At 41.6% G+C, this 25467-nt stretch overlaps 2 protein-coding genes and 1 pseudogene across 3 annotated transcripts; 1 reads left to right on the top strand and 2 right to left on the bottom strand.

Annotated features, from left to right (window-relative positions):
* The first annotated feature begins 4044 nt into the window (after positions 1-4044).
* Positions 4045-5955, top strand: LOC135508734 (secreted frizzled-related protein 5-like). Its single transcript, XM_064928964.1, has 3 exons — positions 4045-4525; positions 4859-5124; positions 5300-5955. Exons 1-3 carry the CDS (start codon positions 4242-4244, stop codon positions 5608-5610), a joined length of 861 nt encoding a protein of 286 aa, XP_064785036.1. The 5' UTR covers positions 4045-4241; the 3' UTR covers positions 5611-5955.
* A 5579-nt stretch (positions 5956-11534) lies between these two features.
* Positions 11535-16568, bottom strand: dbx2 (developing brain homeobox 2). 2 transcript variants are annotated; one of them, XM_064928962.1, is made up of 4 exons: positions 16108-16568; positions 15050-15139; positions 12785-12969; positions 11535-12450 (listed from the first exon to the last, which is right to left on the bottom strand). In XM_064928962.1, exons 1-4 carry the CDS (start codon positions 16415-16417, stop codon positions 12175-12177), a joined length of 861 nt encoding a protein of 286 aa, XP_064785034.1. In that variant the 5' UTR covers positions 16418-16568; the 3' UTR covers positions 11535-12174. The 2 variants fall into 2 exon arrangements, with proteins under 2 accessions (XP_064785034.1, XP_064785035.1); XM_064928963.1 differs by having other exon boundaries at positions 16240-16568.
* A 4827-nt stretch (positions 16569-21395) lies between these two features.
* Positions 21396-25467, bottom strand: LOC135508837 (uncharacterized; annotated as a pseudogene).

Below are 25467 nucleotides of genomic sequence, written 5' to 3'. Positions count from 1 at the left end.
ACCGTCATTAGAAGCTAAAGTCCTGAGAGACGGAAGGATTGAGAGAGCCAGACCGTCATTAGAAGCTAAAGTCCTGAGAGACGTAGGGAGTGAGAGAGCCAGACCGTCATTAGAAGCGGAGCCTGGACCACCAGTCTGCATCGCAGTGTGAGATCTCTTCTAGTTGTCTGAGAGGGTAGGAGCATCCTGTGGCTGTCTGACGATAAAATGACTGTGTTCCTCCAAAGCTGCATTGAAATAGTTTTTCTGTTACGATCAATATAATCCATCTTGTCTCTTTTCCCAGGAATTTCTGGAATATTTTTTTGTATCCTAATGTGTAATATGAAAGCATAAAAAGTATTAATTTGCCTAATTACTTTTTTGCACAAGATTTAAGAGGTGAAGTTGGCTCTATGATTTAAACATGTAAATAATTGCCAAGACAAATCCCACTGGCACAAGCTGGTTGAATCATCATGGTTTCATCATAATTTGTCAGCATATTGTGATGTGGAATCTATGTGGAAAATACAATGAATCTGACATATCATATTTCAGGATTGTCATCAGTAGCTAGGTTTCCATCCAATTTGTGAGAGATTTCCATGTGAATATTCTAAAATCTGTATAAAATAATATGCCCATATTCAGAGGTGGAAAAAGGACTCAGTTGTCACACTTGAGTAAAAATAAAGATAGCTTAATATTAAATGACTCAAGTAAAGGTGAAAGTGACCCAGTAAAATACTACTAGATTTTAAATGTACTTAAGTACAGTGGTGTAAAAAGTACTCAATTGTCATAATTGAGTAGAAGTACAAAGTAAACGTAAAATTCAAATTCCTTACATTGAGCAAACCAGACAGCAAAAGGTCATTTTGTATTACTTGTTTTGACAGCCAGGGGCGCACTCAACAACACATAATTTACAAAGGAAGTATTTGTTATTTGGACTTTTTTCCTGTATTGCTAAGCATTGAAATTGTTACTAGTACTTTTGGGTGTCAGGGAAATGTATGGAGTAAAAAGTACATACTTTTCTTTAGGAATGTAGTGAAGTAAAAGTAAAAGTAGTCAAAAATATAAATAGTAAAGTATAGATACCCCAAAAAACGACATAATTAGTACTTTAAGTACTTTTTAGTACTTTACAGCACTGCGCATATTCCCACCAGAGATTTACATCAAAACTGATGTTTGCGAATAAAAGTTTGTGCGTGATGACGTCCTGCACATATAACGTTTGCGGTTAATTTCCTATGTACCGAATGAAAAATACAAGTTAAATGGCTTTCCATCGCATTTTCTACTCCATGGTTTTGTCATAAAAAAACGGTTGATATGCGCCCACTCTGCTCTTGGCGGCGCTGGAGCCAACAGCTGGCAGATATAGTGCGGTAGGCTACCTATTGTATGAAATTATGGATAAGAGCTGTGTTATTTGTATTTTGTCGAACGGCAGTCATATCGGTCCTCATGTCACCAGAATAAGACCCTCGACATTTAGTTGAAAGGAGCATCAACCTCATCACGTGCATTTTCACCACTCTGTCAAGTTGATCATTATTTATTTCATCTGTAGCCTAATAAACTGCATGTTTCGCGAGTCGTAGCTGGAGGACCACACATTTCATCGCTTGACTCCCAAGTTCACTTCGATATGATGGTTATTATATCAAAATTGCGTTTCCACCGCAATTTCTCGCATAATGAATTTTACCGGAACAACAAGATCCCACCATGTCGCACGAACATATTGTCTGTCGCATGTATAAAATTGAACGGGCAAATCCTGTCCCCATCAGCCCAGTTATTACTTTTTTAAATGTGAGCTAATACATCTGCATGAAATGGTTGGATGGAAACCTGGTTAGTGTAACCAATGTTCTACATAGACAAACCGTGTATAAAATATGCTGGATTTGTACCTTTGAAACCAAGAGAGATCTTCAATGTTATATCCATTATGAGGGGGGAAAAACTACAGGCTGGGCAGCACATTCAACTGGCAAGTGGTTCTATCTACAGCTATTCATTTGTTCTCCCATCCAGGGTTTTAACCAAGCCCAGCTTTGATATTTGCCTCTGACTATACCATTGTGCTATCGTGAGAGATCTCATAAATCATATATTATCAGTGATACTATTTAGGCTTATATGGAATCAAGCCATCAATAGCTATTGTTTCAATTCAACCCAGGGTTCCACCTACAAATAGACTAGGCCGAGGGCAGTATTTCCCAAATCCGGTCCTGGTCCTGGGGGTACAGCCAAAAGTATACCTTTTTGTTGTTGCCCTGGGCAAGCCCTCCTGATTCATTTTATCCAATAATCCTCATGCCCTCAACAACCAAAATGTTCAAGGCTCCACCTCAACCAAAAATCGAAATCTAATTTTATTTCTCACTTTGGGAACAACAGGTGTAGACTAACAGTTTACTTACGGGTCCTTTTTCAACAATGCAGAGTTAAAGATAATATTTAAAACATATGTAGAAATAGTGACCGTAAATAACGATTAAAAAAGAAAAGAATAAAGACAAAAAAATAACATGGCTATATACAGTGGGGAGAACAAGTATTTGATACACTGCCGATTTTGCAGGTTTTCCTACTTACAAAGCATGTAGAGGTCTGTCATTTTTTATCATAGGTACACTTCAACTGTGAGAGACGGAATCTAAATCAAAAATCCAGAAAATCACATTGTATGATTTTTAAGTAATAATGGGCAAATATTGTACAATCCAGGTGTGCAAAGCTCTTAGAGATTTACCCAGAAAGACTCACAGCTGTAATTGCTACCAAAAGTGATTCATACATGTATCGACTCAGGGGTGTGAATACTTGTGTAAATTTGATACGTCTGTATTTCATTTTCAATAAATTTGCTAAACATTCTAAAAACATGTTTTCACTTTGACATTATGAGATAATGTGTGTAGATGGGTGATATATATATAAAAAATGTAATCCATTTTGAATTCAGGCTGTAACACATCAAAATGTGGAATAAGTCAAGGGTTATGAATACTTTCTGAAGGCACTGTATAAATGTCTTCATACGTAATCATAGAAAGCACGAAGGTTCAAGATAACATGCAAAGGTCGCAGGTCTGTGGAGATCTTGACAATTGGCAATAATCATCTGGCGCAGAATCATGAACAGCATTGACCACTTGCACAATGTACTTTTAATGTAATCTCAACTGCCATCCAGGTCATTCGGTTGTGCTGTTAAATGAAGCACAGTGATAATACATGAAGTTCTTGTATAAATACAAAATATATGACATTGTATTCCCATTTGAACTTTGTTGTGCCTTTAAATGGATGAAATTATCACTTTAAAATGACATGGTGTGACCAATGGGATTTTATGTTTTTTTTTGCAGCAGCAGCATAGAGACTCATAGCTTCATGTGACTGTTTGTGTCTGTCTATGCTGCAGTCAAGTATGATAAGTTATGTACAGTAGGTAGCCAGCTGTAGCTTGCTGTTGTTTAGCATTTGAAGTAGACAGTAATCTAGTATCACATGAAAGCCAGGTGAGAGAGCTGGAAACACTGTCCTGCTAATGGTAGTGTGATCTGTCTGCTCGGGAACCTTCTCAGGAAACCCTTTAGTAAAGGAGGAGACATGAAAGAGGCTCAATATTAAGGAGACTTCCTGTCTGTCTACACAACCCTCTAAAAGCAAATACACTTTTACTCCTGTGTAGAATATGAACTATAAACAGTCTTCACAAAATCGTTTTTTAGAAGAGAATCTGTCATTACACTACTGTGTTTACCTGTCAAAACAATAAGCTCATAAGATAAAAAAAAGTGCAATATGCATGAATACATAATGTCCAGCAAAGCAGCCTGTGTGAACTAAACAGTACGGTAGCTATGTCAAGTGTCTAGTGTAAAAGTCATGGATTTTCAATGGTGAAATGTACTGGGTAGAAACAAATATAATAGTTTGCATTGCAATGCTTTGGTTGTGATTGCTCTCATAATGCTCCCCCCCCCCTTCCATTCATCTATTACCCCCCTCTCTGTCTGCATTCATCACAAAACAAGCCATTGTCTCCTCTCACAAGCCGTCTCTGTCTCTTTGATGGGTAGTTGATAACAGTCTGATTGGGCTGGGCTGACTGCATATATAGAGGAGACCACTGGTACAGAGAGACATTACCTCTCCTACAGAAACAAACAACCGCAGCATCCACCTTCTCGTTTGGATTCTCAGTCAGGACTTTGTTTCTCTTCTCTATGGATCTCCTCACCGTAACCCTGGCTCTCTTGGTTCTCCTGACCCCAGCCTGGGGCTTTGACATGGGCCAGTCGACCCGCTGTGTGCCCATCCCCCACCAGATGAGTGTGTGCCAGGACGTGGGCTACTCGGAGATGAGGCTGCCAAACTTCCTGGGCCACAGCAGCCTGGAGGGCGAAGTGGTTCCCCGCTCGGAGGACTGGAGACCCCTGCTGCAGACTGGCTGCCATCCCCATGCCCAAGCCTTCCTCTGCTCCCTCATCGCCCCCATCTGCCTCGACACGTACGTCTATAGCTTCTGTTAGCCTTTTACCTATTCATGTCCTCTTTGTTTGTCTGTCTGTCTGTCTGTCTGTCTGTCTGTGTTTCTATCTCCATACTATACCTCTCTCATCCCTCTCAGTCAATCTGGCTGTTCTTTCTCCTGTGTTTGAGTCGGTCTGCCAAGTTCCTTCCCACTTTCTCTTGCTAACTCCTTCAGAGGAATCTATCCACTACTCAATTTTCACCCTCAAACTATTCACACCAGTGTGTGTCTACAGTGTAACATTCCTTCAATTTCCAGAGAGTGCCCACTGCGTTCTTAAACGTAACCCTGTGTCTCTCCCATCTCCAGGTTTATCCAGCCGTGCCGTAGCCTGTGCGTGGCCGTCAGGGACAGCTGTGCCCCAGTACTGGCCTGTCAGGGCCACGTCTGGCCAGAGGCGCTGGACTGTGACCGTTTCCCTGCCCAGGAGGACATGTGTCTGACCCCCCACCCCAAACACAGCAACAGCCACCTCGCCAAAGCATTGCCTCAGCCTGCATGCCAAGCCTGTCCTTCCGTGGAGGAGCACCCTACACTGAAGACAGTTCTGGACGCTCTGTGCCAGGATGACTTTGGTAAGCGTGTGCAATAATGTACTTTATGCCTGTGCATGTTTCTATTGATTAGTGTGTTACGGAAATGTATTAATGTTCTTTTGTGTGTACATTTGTGTGCGTTTGTACCATACATATGTGTGTAATTCTGTCCAAGCTAGCGTACTGACCCTCTCTCCCCTCTCTCTTCCCCCAGCTGTAACAGCCAAGCTGTCTCGCCGGCGCCGGCCCTCGGGGGAGCCAGAGTTTGAGGTGGAGGGCCGGGTAGAGTTTATCCGCCAGGGCCCCCTGCTTCCCTACGACACCCAGCACCTCCTCCAGCAGTGGCTGCTCATTAACCTACGGTGTGCCAACGCCCTAGTCCGGCCCGGCCGCGCCCAGCTCTACCTGCTGACTGGGGCGGTGCAGCCAGAAGGCACCCTGGCCCTCACCCGCCTCTTCCCATGGCACAAGAAGGACCACAGCATCGCAGTTGCCACGCGCAGGTGGAAGTACCACAAGTGTTGATCCTTGACGATGTATCGGAATGGAAAAACCTGAGCTCTGATGAATCTGTGTTGTTTAGAACGACATCCTCACTCACACAAGCCAGAACTCGGCATAATATCAGTATTCTTGGAAATAATTGGTATAAGGCCTAAGTATATGACGTTTTCTGATGTTACTGACTTGATGCAGGAGGGCAGAGGAGCGTGGAGTTGGAGCTGGACTCTCTCACTGACATGACCCTCTGTTGCCCTCTGCTGCTCCTTCACAGTAGCTCAGCTCTGTCTGAAAGCACACTGCAACAGAATGCACTCGAAAAACTGTACATAGGAAGAGCTAAATGTAAATGATTTCTAAAGAGTATTCTTTTCTATTTAGTGAATGCCGTATTTATGTGTCATGTATGTTTGTCTTGTTAAGTCAGTGAAAAGGATATTATAATAAAATATTTACCGACCGTATTTCGACTGAAGTAGTGTTGGTTATTCCACTGTCTATGATTGATACATACGTTTGATTTAAAATAGCCGAATAGCTGGACCCTTATGGCTAAGGTGAGTGCAGAATGTTTTTTTTTGTGCGTTGTGCTTACATGTGCTTATAGTGTAAGATGTCCAAGTGTAAGATGTATTATGTACAACAAACAAGTATTACCTGAATACACTTTCACGTTAACACATTCAGTCAATCAAATGTATTTATCCTTTTTACAACACCAGTTGTCACAAAGTGCATATACAGAAACCCAGTCTAAAACCCCAAACAGCAAGCAATGCAGATGTAGAAGCATGGCGGCTCGGAAAAACTCCCTAGAAAGGCAGGAACCTAGGAAGAAACCTAGAGGGGAACCAGGCTCTAAGGGTAGGCCAGTCCTCTTCTGGCTGTGCTGAGATTTTAAGAGTTGCCATTAAGGCCAGATCATTCTTCAAGATGTTCAAATGTTCATAGAAGACCAGCAGGGTCAAATAATAATCACACTTGTTAAGGGCGCATAATGTCCTCGGAAGTTAATGTCAGTTGACAGAAGGAGCAGTATGGCTGGTGGCATTGTCATGCTGGAGGGACATGTCAGGATGAGCCTGCAGGAAGGGTACCACATGAAGGAAGAGAATGTCTTCCCTATAACGCACAGTTTGAGATTGCCTGCAATGACAACAAGCTCAGTCTGATGATGCTGTGATACACCAGCCCAGACCATGACGGACCCTCCACCTCCAAATCAACCCCCCTCCAGAGTACAGGCCTCGGTGTAACGCTCATTCCTTCGACGATAGACGCAAATCCGACCACCACCCCTGATGAGACAAAACCGCAGCTTGTCAGTGAAGAGCACTTTTTGCCAGTCCTGTCTGGTCCAGCGACAGTGGGTTTGTGCCCATAGGTGATGTTGTTGCCGGTGACAGGCCTCACAACAGGCCTACAAGACCTCAGTCCAGCCTCTCTCAGCCTATTTCAGACAGTCTGAGCACTGATAAGGGGATTGTGTGTTCCGGGTGTAACTTGGGCAGTTGTTGTTGCCATCCTATACCTGTCCCGCAGGTGTGATGTTTGGATATACCGATCCTGTGCAGGTGTTGTTACACGTGGTCTGCCACTACGGGGATGATCAGCTGTCCGCCCTGTCTTCCTGTAGTGCTGTCTTAGGTGTCTCACAGTACAAGCAATTTATTGCCCTGGCCACATCTGAGGTCCTCATGCCTCCTTGCAGCATGCCTAAGGCACGTTCACACAGATGAGCAGGGACCTTGGGCATCTTTCTTTTTTGTGTTTTTCAGAGACAGTAGAAAGGCCCCTTTAGTGTCCTAAGTTTTCATAACTGTGACCTTAATTGCCTACCATCTGAAAGCTGTTAGTGTCTTAACGACCGTTCCACAGGTGCATGTTCATTAATTGTTTATGGTTCATTGACCCAGCATGGGAAACAGTGTTTAAACTCTTTACAATGAAGACCTGTGAAGTTATTTGGATTTTTCCGAATTGTCTTTGAAAGACAGGCTCCTGAAAAAGGGATGTTTCTTTTTTTGCTGAGTTTATGGGTCCAGTTTTCTGTGGGTTAGGAGAACATTCCATCAACATCCCACCAAACATACACAGAGAATGGTTGCCATGTTCCCAGAACATAATATGTGAATGTTCTAAACACGTTTCATAGGAACATTGAAAGAACATATTAAGGTACTGTTGCTGAGCCAATCAAGGCCCTGATTGATGAACCACTGATACAGCCACAGCTCTTTGTCTGTTAGCAAGGTTAGGGGATACACACACAGGGCTTTTTAACATGAAGTCTTTGAAATTGACATACATGATTATATTGGGTGTGTTCATTTACACTTTAATTAGTTTTCAGCATGTCTTCACTTCGGATTTGAACTCACAACTGTGTCACACCCTGACCATAGTTTGCTTTGTATGTTTCTATGTTTTGTTTGATCAGGGTGTGATCTGAGTGGGCATTCTATGTTGGATGTCTAGTTTGTCTGTTTCTGTGTTTGGGCCTGATATGGTTCTCAATCAGAGGCAGGTGTTAGTCATTGTGTCTGATTGGGAACCATATTTAGGTAGCCTGTTTTGGGGTTTGTTTTGTGGGTGGTTGTTTCCTGTCTTTGTGTTTGTTGCACCAGTTAGGGCTGTTTCGGTTTTGCCACGTTTATTGTCTTGTATTATGTTCACGTTGAGTTTTCCTATATTAAAAAAATGAACTATAACCACGCTGCATTTTGGTCCGCCTCTCCTTCCCAGGAGGAAAGCCGTTACAAACTACTTCATTCACAGTACTCTGATCTTCCTGCTACGCCACCATGTCTGTGTCAGCTAGCTGTTATTCTGACTCTTCTCTCATCATTGATTTGATTGACTTATTGATAGTGGAATTTCTATATTCCCGTATGTTTTGTAGCCAAAACCAAATTTGCATTCATTTCTAATTCATTAATGATTTGTAAGTTCATTAATTATACATGAAGTAGATTGAGACCAGTCTTAAGAGCCAAAGGTAACAGTGTTTATTTCAAGAGAGTACTAACCCCATACACATATTTCCACAGGTTATAAACTGAAAATTACATCATCAGTTTCCCACACTCTCTCCGATTCTCACAATAGCCCAGTGTTTTCAGGTCCGGAGATGTTTTCTACTCCCCTCATAAACCAGACATTCCAATCCGTCTAAAAGATATCTTCTCCTCCACAAATGGTACATCAAGGACCATTCTTATCTGTCAGAAAAGATACGTCATCTCTCTCCCTTAAACTTCCCGAGAGGTACAGACAATTAATTTGTTTTGCTTACAATTTCAGTAACAGCTTAACCAAGAGCCCATACATAATATGATTTAGAATAAATGGTTCTAATTGAAATGTATACATTATTAATCATTTCAACTATAATTTCCTCCAACACTTATTTAATTTCTTTATAGTTGTCTTATGTTGATGGGGGGCATATTAACCTGTCTTAATGATACTCATGAATCACTATGATCAATAAAAGTTTTTCTTAAGTATACTTTTAACAGAGCTTAGATTTACACTTCATAGAAGGGCCTGAAGGTTCACAGCTTTGGGGGAAAAACACTGGGAAGAGAGGACGCACAACCAGGGGTGGACCAGACCAGACAGGAAACTGGATCAGGAGAGAGAAGAGAAGAAGAAATAGTTGACTAACACATTTTGGAAATGGGATTGAGAAACAAAAGCCAAGATCACCATTCTCTTCAAAGTGCTTGTTCTGGTCCAGTGCTAAGTGGCATCGCCTCATGGACAACCTGTCAACACAAACATCACACATAATTCATATAGTCAACACAAACATCATCATGCATAATCCATATACTGTCAACACAAACGTCATCATACATAATCAATATACTGTCAACACAAACATCATACATAATCAATATACTGTCAACACAAACATCATCATACATAATCAATATACTGTCAACACAAACATCATCATACATAATCCATATACTGTCAACACAAACATCATCATACATAATCCATACACTGTCAACACAAAACATCATCATACATAATCCATATACTGTCAACACACAAACATCATACATAATCCATATACTGTCAACACAAACATCATCATACATAATCCATATACTGTCAACACAAACATCATCATACATAATCCATATACTGTCAACACAAACATCATCATAACATAATCCATATACTGTCAACACAAACATCATCATACATAATCAATATACTGTCAACACAAACATCATCATACATAATCAATATACTGTCAACACAAACATCATCATACATAATCAATATACTGTCAACACAAACATCATCATACATAATCCATATACTGTCAACACAAACATCATCATACATAATCCATACACTGTCAACACAAACATCATACATAATCCATATACTGTCAACACAAACATCATACATAATCCATATACTGTCAACACAAACATCATCATACATAATCCATACACTGTCAACACAAACATCATACATAATCCATATACTGTCAACACAAACATCATCATACATAATCCATATACTGTCAACCTGTATACTGTCAACCTGTCACACGCTATCTATGCTAAAGGAACAGAGATCAACACTTAGTGACACAGAAAGGATCCTTCCTAGAACCAGGACAAGGCAGGCACCTGTTGAAGGTGGGCTCCTGAGTGGTGCAGTGTTCTACGGCACTGTGTCTCAGTGCTAGATGGGTAACTACAGACACTCTGGTTCAAAGCCAGGCTGTTTCACAACTGGCTGTGATTGTGGTGCACAATTGTCTGGTGTAGGCTGTCATTGTAAGTTTGTTCATAACTGACTTGCCAAGTAAAATAAAAAAACATCTGAAGGCTTTCTACTAGATGTTGGAACATTACTGCAGGAACTTGCTTCCATTCAGCCAGAAGAGCATTAGTGAGGTCAGGCAATGATGTTGGGTGATTAGGCCTGGCTTGCAGTCAGTGTTCCAATTCATCCCAAAAGTGTTCGATGGGGTTGAGGTCAGGGTTCTGTGCAGGACTGTTTCCACAAAGTTGGAAGCACAGAATTGTCTATAATGTCAGTGTATGCTGTAAAAGTATGGTCCATGAATGCATAACATTTGAGTCAGCTCCCCAATTTCGCATGGGGAAGCTGCTACCGCGAGATGACAGTGTGTGCGAGGGGCATAGACGTTGGGGATCTCTTTTGACTCTCGGTTGAATGAAGAGCAAGGGAATTGTTATGATTGTCACATGGTTTTGCATCCAGTGAGTAGGCCTATGCTTAGTGGAGCTATAAAAATATCATGAGTCATTAAAGAATGTTGGGCTTAATTTGGGCCGAATTCTGCTGGATTCTCTCCGTTTTGGACTGTTTCGTTCCGAAACCCATTTGCCAAATGCCTTGTCTCGTGGAATGAAACATTTTTTTCTCTCACTTTTTGCAATGTAAAAATTATAATAAAAGCAATCAGAGATCATTCAAATAGACTCCTCTGTAATTCACCTGCCCCTTATAAAACGTCATGTGAAAGCGTGCCGGATATTCTAATGTTGGGCCAGCCCGGTTTTATGGTTTGCACAACATTGTAGCCTATATAGACCAACGCTTGGACATTGCTGTTGTGAGAGGGAGAAGCGTTACTATGGAATACTGAAGTATAATTACAAGCATTTCATAAGTGTCAAAGGCTTTTATTGACAATTAAATTAAGTTGATGCAAAGAGTCAATATTTACCTTGTTTGTTTGATATTAATAGTTTGCGATTAATACTTAACAAATAGCACATTTCTGTTCTGTTTAATTCCGTGTTTCTTAAAAGCACTATCTTTAGTGATGAACTGTATTTTTGTAAATATTAAAGACTAACTTATTAAGTTTGTCTTGTATTAATATGGGATGCTCAGCGTCTTGAATATTAACATGGAATGAAGAAATCAGCATTTAATCAATATTTTATTTACAGATTTTTTTCCAGTTAGGAGTAAAACAAACATTCTGAAAACAATATTACATGTTAAAGCATTTATGGTTGTGTGTAGCTGACTACCCTTCAATGTGTGTTAATATACAATGTATGGTCTAATAAATGTTTTGTTTTTGAGATTTGTATTGGTCATTCAAAAACACTTTCCAAAAACACATTCAAAAACACTTTTAGTCAGTCTACAAAATGTTGCTACACAATAGCAACCCACACAATATTAAAATGACGAGTATTTTATTGTTATGGAGTGTTAGTCGTTTTATCCAATGTTCAGACAGTCCCTTTTCAATCATGCCTCACAACACTGACCCTCGTCTTCACACTGGGCACAGACGTCATTTCAACTTCTAGTTTTGGTTTACATTTGGTTGAGTTGTCAACTAACATGAATTCAATGTGAAATCAACAAAAAATGTTACCATGCCGTTGGATTTAGGTAAAACGTTGGATGAAAAAAAGACTCAATTGCCTTATGTTGATGACTTTTTTCCAATCCAATCAGTTTCCACGTTGATTCAACATCATGTATAATTTTTTTGTTGAAACGATGTGGAGACAACGTTGATTCAACCAGTTTTTGCCCAGTGGTTTCTCTCAGTCTTTCATCCTCTCAGGGGTCAGAGGTCATAGTGTGTCTGTGCAGACTTATTGGCTGTATCAAAGTCACACGTTTCTTGCATGGCTCTTTCTCTATGGTAACTCCTGTTTCCCTGTCCCACTGCTGTGATGATGATCTGTATAATGCCGTGCCCGTGCTCTCTGGTGCCTCCTCTTCCTGTTTGCAGCCCCGGGACATGAGCTCCTCCATGGGGGAGCGGCCGCTGTGGGCCTCCTTCTCCTTACAGTTCCTCCACTTCATCCTCCGGTTCTGGAACCAGATCTTCACCTACAGTAGACACACAGGTTAGTGAGAGATTCAGACTGAGGTGCCATTCATTTTGTTTAGTCAAATCTAAGTCTATGATACAGCAGAGAGCATGATCTATTTGATCTACTTGCAATTATCACAGTAGTGAAAGCCGTAGTGTAATAGCATTTTAAGATGAGGAACACTTACAATAGAAGTGATTAGATATTTACTAAATCTAGGCTGGAGCACCCGAATAATATGTGTTTGCATGCAATGAAGAGGCGAGATGAGAAGGCCTATAATGTAGCATGGGATGTAAAAGGAGGTTGTTATGGGCACCGACCTAGACAGGAGTTATATGGTATCCTACCTGAGACTCCTTCAGGCTGAGATCTGCTGCCAGTTTGTTCCTGTCTGTCTTGCTGATGTACTTCTGTCTCTTGAACGTTTTCTCCAGCTCCTTCCTCTGTTCCTCAGAGAACACCGCCCTCCTCAGGATCCCTCGCCGGGATTTGGGGCTCGTATCCGGGGACCACATGGGAATGTTGGCTCCCTCTGGAAGGTCAGAGGTCAAAATCATTCATATTAATGTTTTTATTCCATCTAATAATAACCTGAAAGGGAAATGGCACAGGGTTATGGATGAGTTAACTCATTTGCATTGACATATATTCTCTGTTGCAGGAAGGCAATGGCACATTGCACTACTAGAGACAAGTACCAATTATTGAATATGGAAATGGGTCTAACTTAAATAAGGTCAATAACAAGCATGCATTTGAATAAGAAAAGAAATGTATTATATTTCCATATCAAGCGGACCGAATTAGAAAATCATCCAAATAATAAATGGGAAATGATCTGCAGCATCATTCTGGTTTATCATGTCCAGTCCAGTCCAAAGCACTGAATATATCCTCATACTGATGATAAAAGGCAGACTCACTCATCCACTAAATGGCTCACTTCCTGACTCACTATCTACATGGATTGTGCCCATCTACTGTAGCCAATCTTATACACGCTTACTCTCCACTTGCGTCAATCTGTCTAATTTAACAAAATGGGGGTGACTAAAGAGAGAATGGAGACCCGTTTTCACCGGGGAGAAAGGGATTTGGTGAACTCTGAGGAGCAATCCCACGCTGCCTCACTCACAGGTGCACGCACAACAAAAGTCAAGTGGAACAATTGACCAAATACCATTGAGCAATGCCTTTTTAATCTGTACGACAAATCTGCACACAGACCACCTCGGGGGAGCGAGTAACTGGTTTAGACATGCTCCTCAGGCCTCCATTGGGCCTCAATGGCTTCCACTTAAACGGACGATTAACAGGTCACTCCCGGGGGCTACGTGTGTGTCTGCCCCCTTGGTCTGAGCTCGCAACCCTGAGGGACCCACCACAAAAGAGACTGTTCGTTGAAAGGCCACTACTCTTGCTGGCTCAGCGCTCCTCACTAAATCTTTTCTCTTGCAGGTATGGGCCCAGTTCTATGGGAAGATGAGCTCGAATAAGTCTATAAAAGTCACTTTCATTGAGTTCTTTATGTCCCATTAAGGGAACTTTAAATGGGCAGGATTGAGAGTGAGGTGACAGGAGAAAGGAGGGAGTCGGGAAACGGGGATCTTTGGCCACACAAAGGCTGAGTGGGCTGTTCCTGGGCACAGCCCCCTTTCTGCAGAGGAATGGCTGTGTTTTCTGTGTTTTTGTGCTTCGCAGAATTCATTGCTGCGGGGAAAAATTGCAGCGGGGTCGCGTGTGGATGGTGGAGTGAAAGTGCCGATTGGTCACGGCCGAGCATGGCATTGTCCTGTTGCTGGGCACTGTGGGAAAGTGTCAGCCCACTAAGAGGGACCAGGGGGTATTTACTGAGGGATGCTATTTGCTGCCTCACTTGTCAGAAGTCACAGGACTTAGCAAGTAGCATCACAACCCTGACAGAAGTTAGGATAAATCGATATTGTCCACGTAATGAGACTTTCCCTATGAAAAGGTTAATACAGACTTCACAACCAATGCAATTACATAATTTAATTCAGATTCATATTCCAGGGGATATAGATTCTGGTTTGATGTGCATTTTTCAGATAATCAGCTACAGGAAATCATCTTAAGAGCCTCATTATAAACACAAACAATCCCCTCCTTTGGCAAGGATCATAAACAGTTTCCTCACACTGGACCAATTATCACAGTAGGATCAACTATCAGCCAAACGTTCCTTTTTTGCTGAGTCTGAGCTCAATGCCACTGAGAGGCAATAAAAATGTCACACAGAGACCAATAACAGACTGTTACAGTGGCATCTCACTGATCATCACTGTCCTAATCTGACCGAGACAAAATGTTTATTAGCTCTGCATATTTGAGTGAGTCGGTGTGTGTATCTATATGAGTGCAAATGGGGGCCTCTACCCCCCCCCCCCCCACCACTGCTCCATAACCTCCTCCCCACCCCACCCTCTGGGTCTAAATAGCTGTGAATGGTCATGAATAGCAGTGCAGAGAGTTGAGTGGAGAATTAGCTCCCTGGCATTGCATCAGTAATTAGCCGTAGAGAATATTGGAGACCCTGCTGTTAATGCTTAGAGAGGAGCTGAGGCATCGCTGATAAAGCATAAAACACTCACCGGAGAAGACAGACGGAGGGCTGGACCCACCACAGCACACTGCTGCCAGTAGATACTGAGGGCCTCGTAGAAACACGCTGCTCAACAGGCCTGTAGAGAGGAGGGAGGGAGTTTCATGAAATTACACTGTAAATGTATAATAAATGCTGGCAGGTGAAAATCCATGAATGAACTGCGGTGGAAGTATATTTTTCTGCTAAACCTTCCACTCAGTGTAAAAACAATTACATACATCATGTTTTGAGTAGCCAAATGATTATCGTCTGGAAATGAAATGTATTAAAAATAAATTAATGGCTGTAGTGAAATGAAATGTGGTAGAACATATCAGCATCTGGTTATACGGTCATTAAAGGGGCAAACTGTAGTTTGCTACATCCCCATTTTTGGACTTGTAAATTAATGATACACACTCAATGATTCTTTGAGAATATTATATATGTCTCATGAGCTTTGTTCAACTGTTGTACCCCATCAGAAAACAAAATATAAGCTTGTTTAAGTCAAATCTTTGTAAACAAAGCACTATATAGCCTCAATAAATGGTTAAAACTATAATTTGATAGCATGGACGGTTAGTCCTTGCATCCATAGCTCTGTCTATGAATTTGAGAGTGGTTACATTTCTCCAGACCATCCCTCAGCTATTTACCAAAACAAGGGTGGGGACATTTCTTTGTTATTGTTTCAACTGTTGATTACCGTTTTAATATTCTACTTTGACTGTGAACAATACAATGTTTTACATGTGTAGTGCCATGTTATGTCTTATTTCTTAGAATAGATCTTAAACATGAGCATTCTTCTGTAAACGTTTTGATGAATACAATTTCTAATGTTTTAGAATTATATTTACAGTACACTGTATACATTTTTATCTGATATTATGTCCATAAAAATCAATATTATATCTGAACTGAACGCATGAAAGAAAAATAATGTGCATTTTCCCCAAGTGTGGTTTCAAATGTCTACAGGCTAGATCTCACAATCAATAATATGATAGAACAGCACACATAATACTCATCATGATGTTTTGTATCATATGAGGCTTTTACCTGAGTGTGACCGAGGAGGGAGCCCCCTTACTTTGACTCGTTTACAGTTCTGACTCTGGCCCTCGTAGACAACATGCTGAGGGCCCCAGGTTCTCCTGTGGTGGCCGGTCAGTGGACCCCTGAAGAACCCACCTGTTGGTCCATCTGAGTTGGGCGAGGATGAGGAAGAGGATGGCCCCGCCGAGCGCAGCAGATTGTCGATGAGGAAGCTCTTCCCTGATCTCCCGAAGCCTGGGTGAGTAGGTGAAACTGCCGCCATATTCATGGTCTTCTTCCCGCTCTGCTTCTGCCCTGCGATCATCCCCTTCATGTGACCCTAAGGAAAGCGCCCTCACTCACCTCACAGCACAGCAGTCACAGGGCCAAGTAACACAAGTGACTCCAGTCTGAGCTATAATCCCTCCAAGACTAACCAGGGCCAACTTCATTAAAGTCCCAGGAAAACAAAAGTTCTCTCTAACTCTCTTCTTCTCTGCTCTCCTTCTCTTCTCCAGGGTCTGCAGTTTGCTCCGGGGCTGCCGTGTGATTGGCTAAGAGGCTCTAATGTGATTCTCAATTCAGATAAGACTGGGTCCGTTCTGGAGTGGCAGAAGGTGTGTCCGTCTCCATTCATTATGTCAACTTGCCTATTAAATGATAGACACCCGAGACAATGGACTGCTGGCCAAAGTTTAACGTGGACCAAATGTATTTCTCAGTCTTGCAGTAAATAGTTTTCTATTTTCTGCAGCCACCTTCAGAGCACCCATTGTGTCCCATAGAAAGGCATGGAGGCAATTAAATAGTTGCAGCTTCGTTCACACAGTGCACAATAATAGTATTTGGTTTGGTCTGATCTAGGTCACCGTTTGTGTTAAGTTTGTTGCACGATGACCAACTAGAAAAAAAGCTAATGCCCACATAGAATGTGATTCTGCACATTGCGTTCTCATTAATACATTTTTCAAAAGTCAATACTTGTATAATTATTCTGATGGTGTAATACTGTCCAAGTGTGACATAGAACTGAAATATCCTTGACATTTAAATGAACATTTTCCCCCCTTTGTTTTCTAGTCAAATGTCAGACTCATCAGGTCATTCATATTCAACTTCTGACTCCATGAACTCAAACCAATTAATACCTCTTTCAGATTGCCTCAGTAATGGCCTAAGTGCTATTCTCCAGCCACTTCCCTCCTCTTTTCAGTGACTATTTGGACCACTCCACTATGGCTTGTCACTCACATATTTGACAGGCCTATTGGTTCCTGCTTAAGATAGAAAATTACTCTGCCCCCAATTGCCAGATTCTGTCTGTTTTAAAAAGACTTACCGTCCAGCTTGACAGAAATATGCACAAAGCTGATACAGTACTGTATGTGAAGGATCTACAGCAGTTAACGCCAGGTTCTGATGAGGACGGAAGGGAGAGACTTGGTAAGAGATGAAAACTATAGACTCCACTCCTACTGTACTGTGGAGTTGAAATATCAAAGATCAAATGAAGTGGTTATGTAAGAAGAATTAGACAAGCGGCTGCAGTTTATCACTGTATATAATATTGCGGCAAATTCAGGAGTAGCCAAACTGGGACTCAAACCCAGACCTGTTGTTATACATTCATTGAATTTCAGAGGCACAGTTGAAGCCTACAGACACACAAACACAGTGAGGTTGCGTGTGGTATATATTAACCAATGGGTGGCTGGCATCACGTGTAACCATGTAACCCTGATCTGACTGCTCCTGCTAATGATACCCAGCCTCATAATAGAGGAGCTGGGGAAAAGGAGGCCGACTGAAATGAAACAACATTGGGGGACAGTAAACAAGCATGTCCGGGCAGGGCGAGGGGGGGTGCACGGTTCGGGGGACACCTCATGCTGGGCATGGAAATTGCTCCAGACAGCCGGGCCCATTGTCTGGCCACCAGGGAGCCAAAGGTTGCTTGTAATCAAATTTGAGGTTTTATATTCACCAGACTAGTGGAGAAAGCGACTGTGGTGTCTCGTGTGAGGGGTGTTAGTGGGCTCAGGCTGTGCTATCTACCTCTGTGTGTACCTAATGCGGGTTTACATGCTCCACATGGGCCACTGTTTGTGATACAGCCATAGGCTTTTGTCTGGTGTGGAAGGGAGCTATTTGTTCATGACACAGTGAAGCACAGGCTGAGCCACAGGCAGTAGTGTGAGACAATTAATCTCCACATAAATAGATACTGCAAAAGCAAAGTATAACCTTCATAAAGCACACTGCAGTGCTTAGGATAATGGCTGCAAGATGAGTGCTATGTTGTTTGTGTAAGAGAGGTGTCATTTGAGAAGCTGGTGATGTAACGTGTATGTTTCTTTGAGTTGTTCCATTTCCATTTCAGCTCTGTACCAAAGAGGGTTATTTCTTTGATGATTTTGACTACGCTTACAAACAAACGGATTGTGCATGGCTTGTAATCTTGTAAGACTTGATATTTGGTATGAAAAGCATCGTTAGGATTCACAACTTGTTAACGGGCCAGATTCCGTAGGTAGCATTCCAAGGGAGGGAGGTATAATTGAGCCATTGGGAATGCAGTTCTTGAAAATACCCTGAAAGCAAGTTCATGTGAATTTATTTGATGTCCATTCTACTTTCTATTGGAGGGAAAAAGTGGGGTCCCCCATTCAGAGCTCCACAATGGTCCTGTTGAGATCCAGCACTGTGCAGACCAGCTGAGGTCCTTTCTGTCCCTGGCCTCTTAAAAAGATACCGGGCCATTACACACTCAATTGATATTCCACCACTCGAACTTAATATCATGAATGGAGGGCCAGACTCTATGAATCAGAAGACAATGCGCTTAGCTTAGCAGCAAACTGGCACTTTGTGTGGTGTCTGTGGCAGCAGCGAGGAAGTGTCTAATGTGAGGCTCACAATTGTGCTTCTATAGAGTTCTAATGAGCTTCAGCGTGGAGGATGAATGGTCAAGCCCATTCAGAGCCAGCTCTGTGCACACCCACACAATGGAACCCAGATGAGGGGAGGCAGGCAGGCACTGCACTGCAGGAACACAGCCAAGCAAAGCTATGACAGTCTGTAATATATAGCAAGACAACGAGAAAGAGATATATCAAATATAACCCCACTCTGAATACCCAGTGAGCACACCACGTCATTTCAACGGGGATAATTGGGTAATATCTAGTTGAGACGTTGATCAATGACATTACAACCTATATTCACCCACTCCAACAGGTGTTAGAGTTAGATTAATTTAGATAAAAGTTGGACACATGTTCAGTATGTTCTCACTATGTTTTCAACCATCTAAAAAGCACAGCCAAATTCCAGTGCAAAAAAAACAATGTCTGATTTTTGGTTGAGTTGTCACCCAAATGTCTATCACCGCGCCTTCAACCATTTAAAAGCAAAGTTCAAATCGGAATACAATGTCAGATATTTAGTTTATTTATACAACAGATGAATGTGTTGTCACTGTCCTTCATCTAATAGCAGAACCAAATGACCCGGATTCCAGTTGAGATTACATTAAAAGTACAAGGTGCAAGCTTTATTTGATTACATAAGAAGATATTTATAGTTACAGTAATGTTAAATTAATGACTTATATGCTGATTTCACGTCTCCAGCTCAACCAAAAATCAAAGACAAAAATAGGACGAAATCAAATCGAACTTGAAATGTGCTTTAAATAAAGTTTGCTGTGATTTAGTCCTATTCTTTAACTTACATTCTTGGTTGAGATGGAGACGTAAATCCAACATATCAATTATTAATATGTAGACAAACTGGAATTAATGACAGACTAAGTCCGTTGCACAGATGGAACTATCCAGGCAGATGTTTCAAATGCTGACATTTGTCTGTTGACAACCACAAGCAATATCATTAAATATCATTACATTTGAAATCAACCAGAGCTTGAAACCCTAGCCCTATTGTGTTGTCTATTTTTAGTTGAATTCTGTGTTGAATTGAAACAAAAGCTGTTGATGACTTCCCAAATGCTATACAAAATAGCACCATTGATGATATATGAGTGAGAAAGTATGGTCCCATTTCATTTGCTCTGTTATACCTACCTTTTTGGAATGACTTTGCAACAGTGAATCTGTTTCGTTTTTAAGTGGTGATCTCTCAATGGTCACTCTCAAGATAGCTCATTGGTAGTAGTCAGGAACAAATATAATATCAGGGCTGGGCTTAGTTAAACCCTGAATGGGAGACCAGATGGTATCTGTAGATACAGTAGATCAATTCTCCAGTAGGAGGACCTGCCCAGCCTATTTCAACATATTTTATGCAAGGATTGTCTATGTTGAAATTTGGTTACCATGATGACATAATCCTTTGGTTGAAATGTCACCCTCAAAACAACAGTTGATGACTTTTTTCAAATCCAATGTATTCCCCGCGTAAATTCCTCATCACAATATGTTGACAAAGGACATTGAAACAACGTTTATTCAACTACTTTGTGCCTAGTAGGTAAATACTGAAATGTGTGGTTTCATTGTTTTGACTGAGTTAAATGTACATATAATTAGTGTTACTGTCACTGGTAATGTGTTATTATAGTAAACAAAGAACAATGTTATTTGTTTGAGCTTACAGGGAGCTCAGCCATGCACACCCTGATGTGACTGAGTCACTATTACAGACAGTAAGTGGCAGCTTCTGACGTGTGTGTGTGTGTGTGTGTGTGTGTGTGTGTGTGTGTGTGTGTGTGTGTGTGTGTGTGTGTGTGTGTGTGTGTGTGTGTGTGTGTGTGTCTATCTGCTGTAACCCCATAGAAGGGTCATAATAGTTTGTAGGCCAAACTGTTCGGACGCTACAGACGATTTTGTGAGAGGACCAGTTTTCAGGATGTCTCATGGTCTGACAAATATTGCTTGCGTGTGTGTGTCTGTGTGTGCGTGTCTGTGTGTGCGTGTCTGTGTGTCGTCTATCTGCTGTATTCCCAGAACGTCACAATGACATAAGGCTCATGTCTCCTCAGACTCTCATGACTGTCATTCACGAGTCTAAGGACCGGACATCATCGTCACAGCCGCTGAAGCATTCCGCTTCACAATCACCATAATTAAGTCTGTATCCAACTGAATGGGGTACAAATGTATGGAAGTTGGAATAAAGACACCGGGGAAATCAATCGACTCAATGCTCTGAAGACATTCACCCTTCAAGAAAATAACACAACCACCAGTAATTTTTTTAAATGGCTTCTTAGTGATTACCCCCAGAACTGCTCACACCAGAAAGATTTTTGTTACAGATGTTCATTGCAGCAGTACAGCATGGTGCTCCCCTCACATAGGGCAGAGTAGGAAGCCACTGAACGTGGTTTGGGAACCATTGCAATGGACAGCGTGGTCTTTGGGGAGACGTATCGAGACCACATCGCCCTCCTCCAGCTCTAAAGACAATGTATCAGACACACGTGCATCCTATACATTAGATTCATATATAGAATTATCCAGAACGCTCTGATTATTGTGGTGGAGGAAAACGGTCATATAATGTATAGTGTGGTAATCATGGGCTGTACATCTGAAGTAGTACACTTTTTTCACTGGTGCTGTGAAGATGCTTGCAGTTGGGTTGTAGGTCATGCCAGTGTTGAAGACTCTACTGTATACCAATATTAATGATTGAATGGTCCTACTCGTCCTAAATTAGCCCAACGAGCAGAGAAGGCCACCATTGGTCTGACTGGGCTCTCTGTCTTTAGCTCCTCTACCTCCCTCTCACTGGCTGTCACTCTGGCCTTCAAGGCTGTGTTCCCACTCTCACTGGCTGTCACTCTGGCCTCCATAGCTGATAGTTCATCAGCTTGGGCTGCATTTCCTGTCTTCAGCTCCTCCACATCCTCCTTGGTCAGCCTAAGCTAAAGTCGTTGCTCCTCCGCCTGGTCCTCGCTGTCCTTCAGTCTGGCTTCCGTGTTCCTCAGCTCTGTTCTCCATTCCACCACCATGTCTCTTAGTTCTTTCAGCTCGGTCCAGATATCAGGGGTTGTAGTTGTCCGGCTGCATGTCTGCTTGCAAGTCGTCTCTGTAGCTTTAGTCCGTTGGCTCTCGATGAAACTCTCTCTGATCCCTCTGCTCTCTCCCTGAGCTCATAATCCAGACAGACAGATTAGCAACACCCGCAGATCTACAGCACCCCTTATTCTAAAACAACACCGATGTGGTCTATGAGCCGCAGTCCCCTTCTTGATATGCACTCAGAAGGTAGTGAGCCAACACCTAAGCTGTAATGTATTCTGATAAAGTGAAACACTGGGTGAGCTGCAGACCTCATAGCAGAGTGTTTGAATCTGACAGTGCATAAAGCTGTGGGAGAACTCAACCCATTATTTGTTTGATGTTCTCTCCATCTCCATAAAGTCTGCACATGTTAGCCCTGGGTTTACAGCTTTTGTGGAGTAGGTATGCACTCCCGTCCGTATTTATTTGGAGAGTGAAGCTACGTTTTTTTGATTTGGCTCTATACTACAGCATTTTGGAATTGAGATCAAATGTTTCATGAGGCGACAGTACCTTTAATTTGAATGTAAAATAAAAAGAAAAAGAAATAAATATCTGTTTTACTGTTTAAAAATGAAAGCACTTTATGTATCTAGTCCCCCCTCATTTGAAGAAGTCATAAGTATTTGGCCAAATCCACTTAACCTCTACTGCACACATTTTGGTTTTAAATGGAAAAACAATTACATATGATTTTTTGGAAGATGAAGTCTTTCTGATTGTCGACCCAGAATAGCCAAAGGAGGTGATAGCTGGGACCCATGATTGTACAAAAACAATACTTGAATTTATTACGGATGCAGGGTTTCAGGATACATGGCTTGTCTCCTTAGCACCAACATTCAGGATACATGGCTTGTCTCCTTAGCACCAACATTCAGGATACATGGCTTGTCTCCTTAGCACCAACATTCAGGATACATGGCTTGTCTCCTTAGCACCAACATTCAGGATACATGGCTTGTCTCCTTAGCACCAACATTCAGGATACATGGCTTGTCTCCTTAGCACCAACATTCAGGATACATGGCTTGTCTCCTTAGCACCAACATTCAGGATACATGGCTTGTCTCCTTAGCACCAACATTCAGGATACATGGCTTGTCTCCTTAGCACCAACATTCAGGATACATGGCTTGTCTCCTTAGCACCAACATTCAGGATACGGAAACGGACAAAAATGACAGCGAGTCTAAAGCTCAGCCCCTCAATGGGGTTCCTGCTGCAGCTAAGACAAGGCCTAAATGCTAAACAGCATAACAAGGAATTACCCCTTTCCAGTTCTAAACAGAACCTAACGCTCTCCTTATTGGGAATAGCCTAAATCAACTGCCTACACATACGGGACAAAACAAACAAACTGCTATGGAGCACATTGCAAAATGGTGTTCAACCTGAGCACAGCATATGTACCTTTGCTCCTCGAACCCGCCCACACTTATTAACCAATGAGAAAGAGCATTTCATTAGAATAACTTTACGTTGTTTATTAGACCAGGTAACACTATGGAAAACATGATTTAAGTTAATTGCATTAATTTGTTTAAATGACCATATTTAGTCAAGTAAACTTTAGTTTAAAAGACAGAGCTACATCAAATAGAGCATGATTAGAACTACTACTCAGGGAGACTGAAAGCATGGCGGAATTGCACGCTGGTTATCTAACTCAACACACCTTGCTTAAACCTGAGCAACCAATACGGTAGCAAACAGTTAAGGTCAGGAACATCTACACTGGTAGATAGCTATGCATTGCAATCGACTAGTGCACTTTATCCAAACCCCACATGTGTATACTGTACCTTTACTATTTAACTTCATTAAAAATACATTTGAAATACCTTTTAAAATGGCGATGAGACTAAGGCTGCCTCATCAGACTGATAATGTAGCAATAATATAAAGGGTCACTTTTACCCACACACCCAGTGTGTTGCCTCAACACCGTGCCATCAGGTTACTGAAACACCAAGGAAAATTAGATATTTTCGGGAAACATTTATTAAGTGAAATATAATAGAAACAAGCACTGTTTTCATAAACAGCCTACCTGGTTAAATAAAGGTGAAAAAAATATATTAAAAAATAAAGAAATACAAGTTGGGGGCATAAACTAGTATTTCACTGCCTCTCAAACCTGATTCTTCCTCGCTGTCACTGTCCTCCAGCTCACTGTCCTCACTATCAGAGGGTGATCCTAACTGCTCCATTAGGATCCTTTCGCCCATAGAACGTCGCTGTGTCCATTGCATGTGAATGTCTGTGGATATTTTGGCAAAGATATTGACCAAGCCATCATTTTACATCAAATTACATGTCTATCATTGAGAATGACATTGCACTAAAACTGAACTGAACTGAACAACATTGCCCTGAGCCAACAAAAAAGCTGCCTAACTGCACAACATTGTCCTGAGGAAACAGGAAAACAACATTTTTGAAATATATATTAAATCAAATATGCTTCTTTAGAGAAATGTATCTTACCCTTCACTCACACCATGCGCTTATGTTGCTCTTCTTCCTGAAAGAAGGTCCCATCCCTTAATTGATACATCATACCAACTTCTGCACCTCATTGGATTGTTTAAAGACATGTCATCACATATTGTCATGTGTAAGATTTTTTTTTTAATAATATGAGGTTGTGTGAGGAGTAAACAGGTTTTCTGTTACCTGATGGCAACGATGTGCAATAGAGGGTTAAAGTAGTCAGAAATATAGTATTTGGCCCATATTCCGAGCCCGCAATGACTAAATCAATCAAGCTTGTGACTCAACAAACTCGTTGGATGTGTTTACAGATTGTTTTAATTGTGATTCCGGGAGATTATGTTTGGCCCAATAGGAATTGATTCAAAATACTGTCTGGAGTCAGGTGTGTAAATCTATCACTTTTATTCTTAGGTTTACACTCTCTCTAAACTGATAAACTAGATGTCATAAAATATATATGGCTGAATGTAGAATATATACTGAACAAAAAATGGAAAGGCAACATGTAATAATTTCAAAGATTTTACTGAGTTACAGTGTTCATAGAAGGAAATCAGTCAATTGAAATAAATAAATTAGGCACTAATCTATGGAGTTCTCAAACGACTGGGCAGGGGTGCAGCCATGGGTGGGCCTGAGAGGGCATAGGCCCACCCACTTTGGAGTCAGGTCCACCCACTGGGGAGCCAGACCTAGCCAATCAGAAGTAGTTTTTTCCGCTCCAAAAGGGCTTTATTACAGACAGCAGCACCCGCCTCCTCCTCAGACGATCCAGCAGATGAAGGAGTCGGATGTGGAGGCGCTGGGCTGGCGTGGTGCACGTGGTCTGTGGTTGTAAGGCCGGTTGGATGTACAT

Source organism: Oncorhynchus masou, chromosome 22 (assembly GCF_036934945.1).
Source record: "Oncorhynchus masou masou isolate Uvic2021 chromosome 22, UVic_Omas_1.1, whole genome shotgun sequence".
Classification (NCBI taxonomy): Eukaryota; Metazoa; Chordata; class Actinopteri; order Salmoniformes; family Salmonidae; genus Oncorhynchus; species Oncorhynchus masou.
This window is presented reverse-complemented; position numbering and strand designations above follow the sequence as displayed.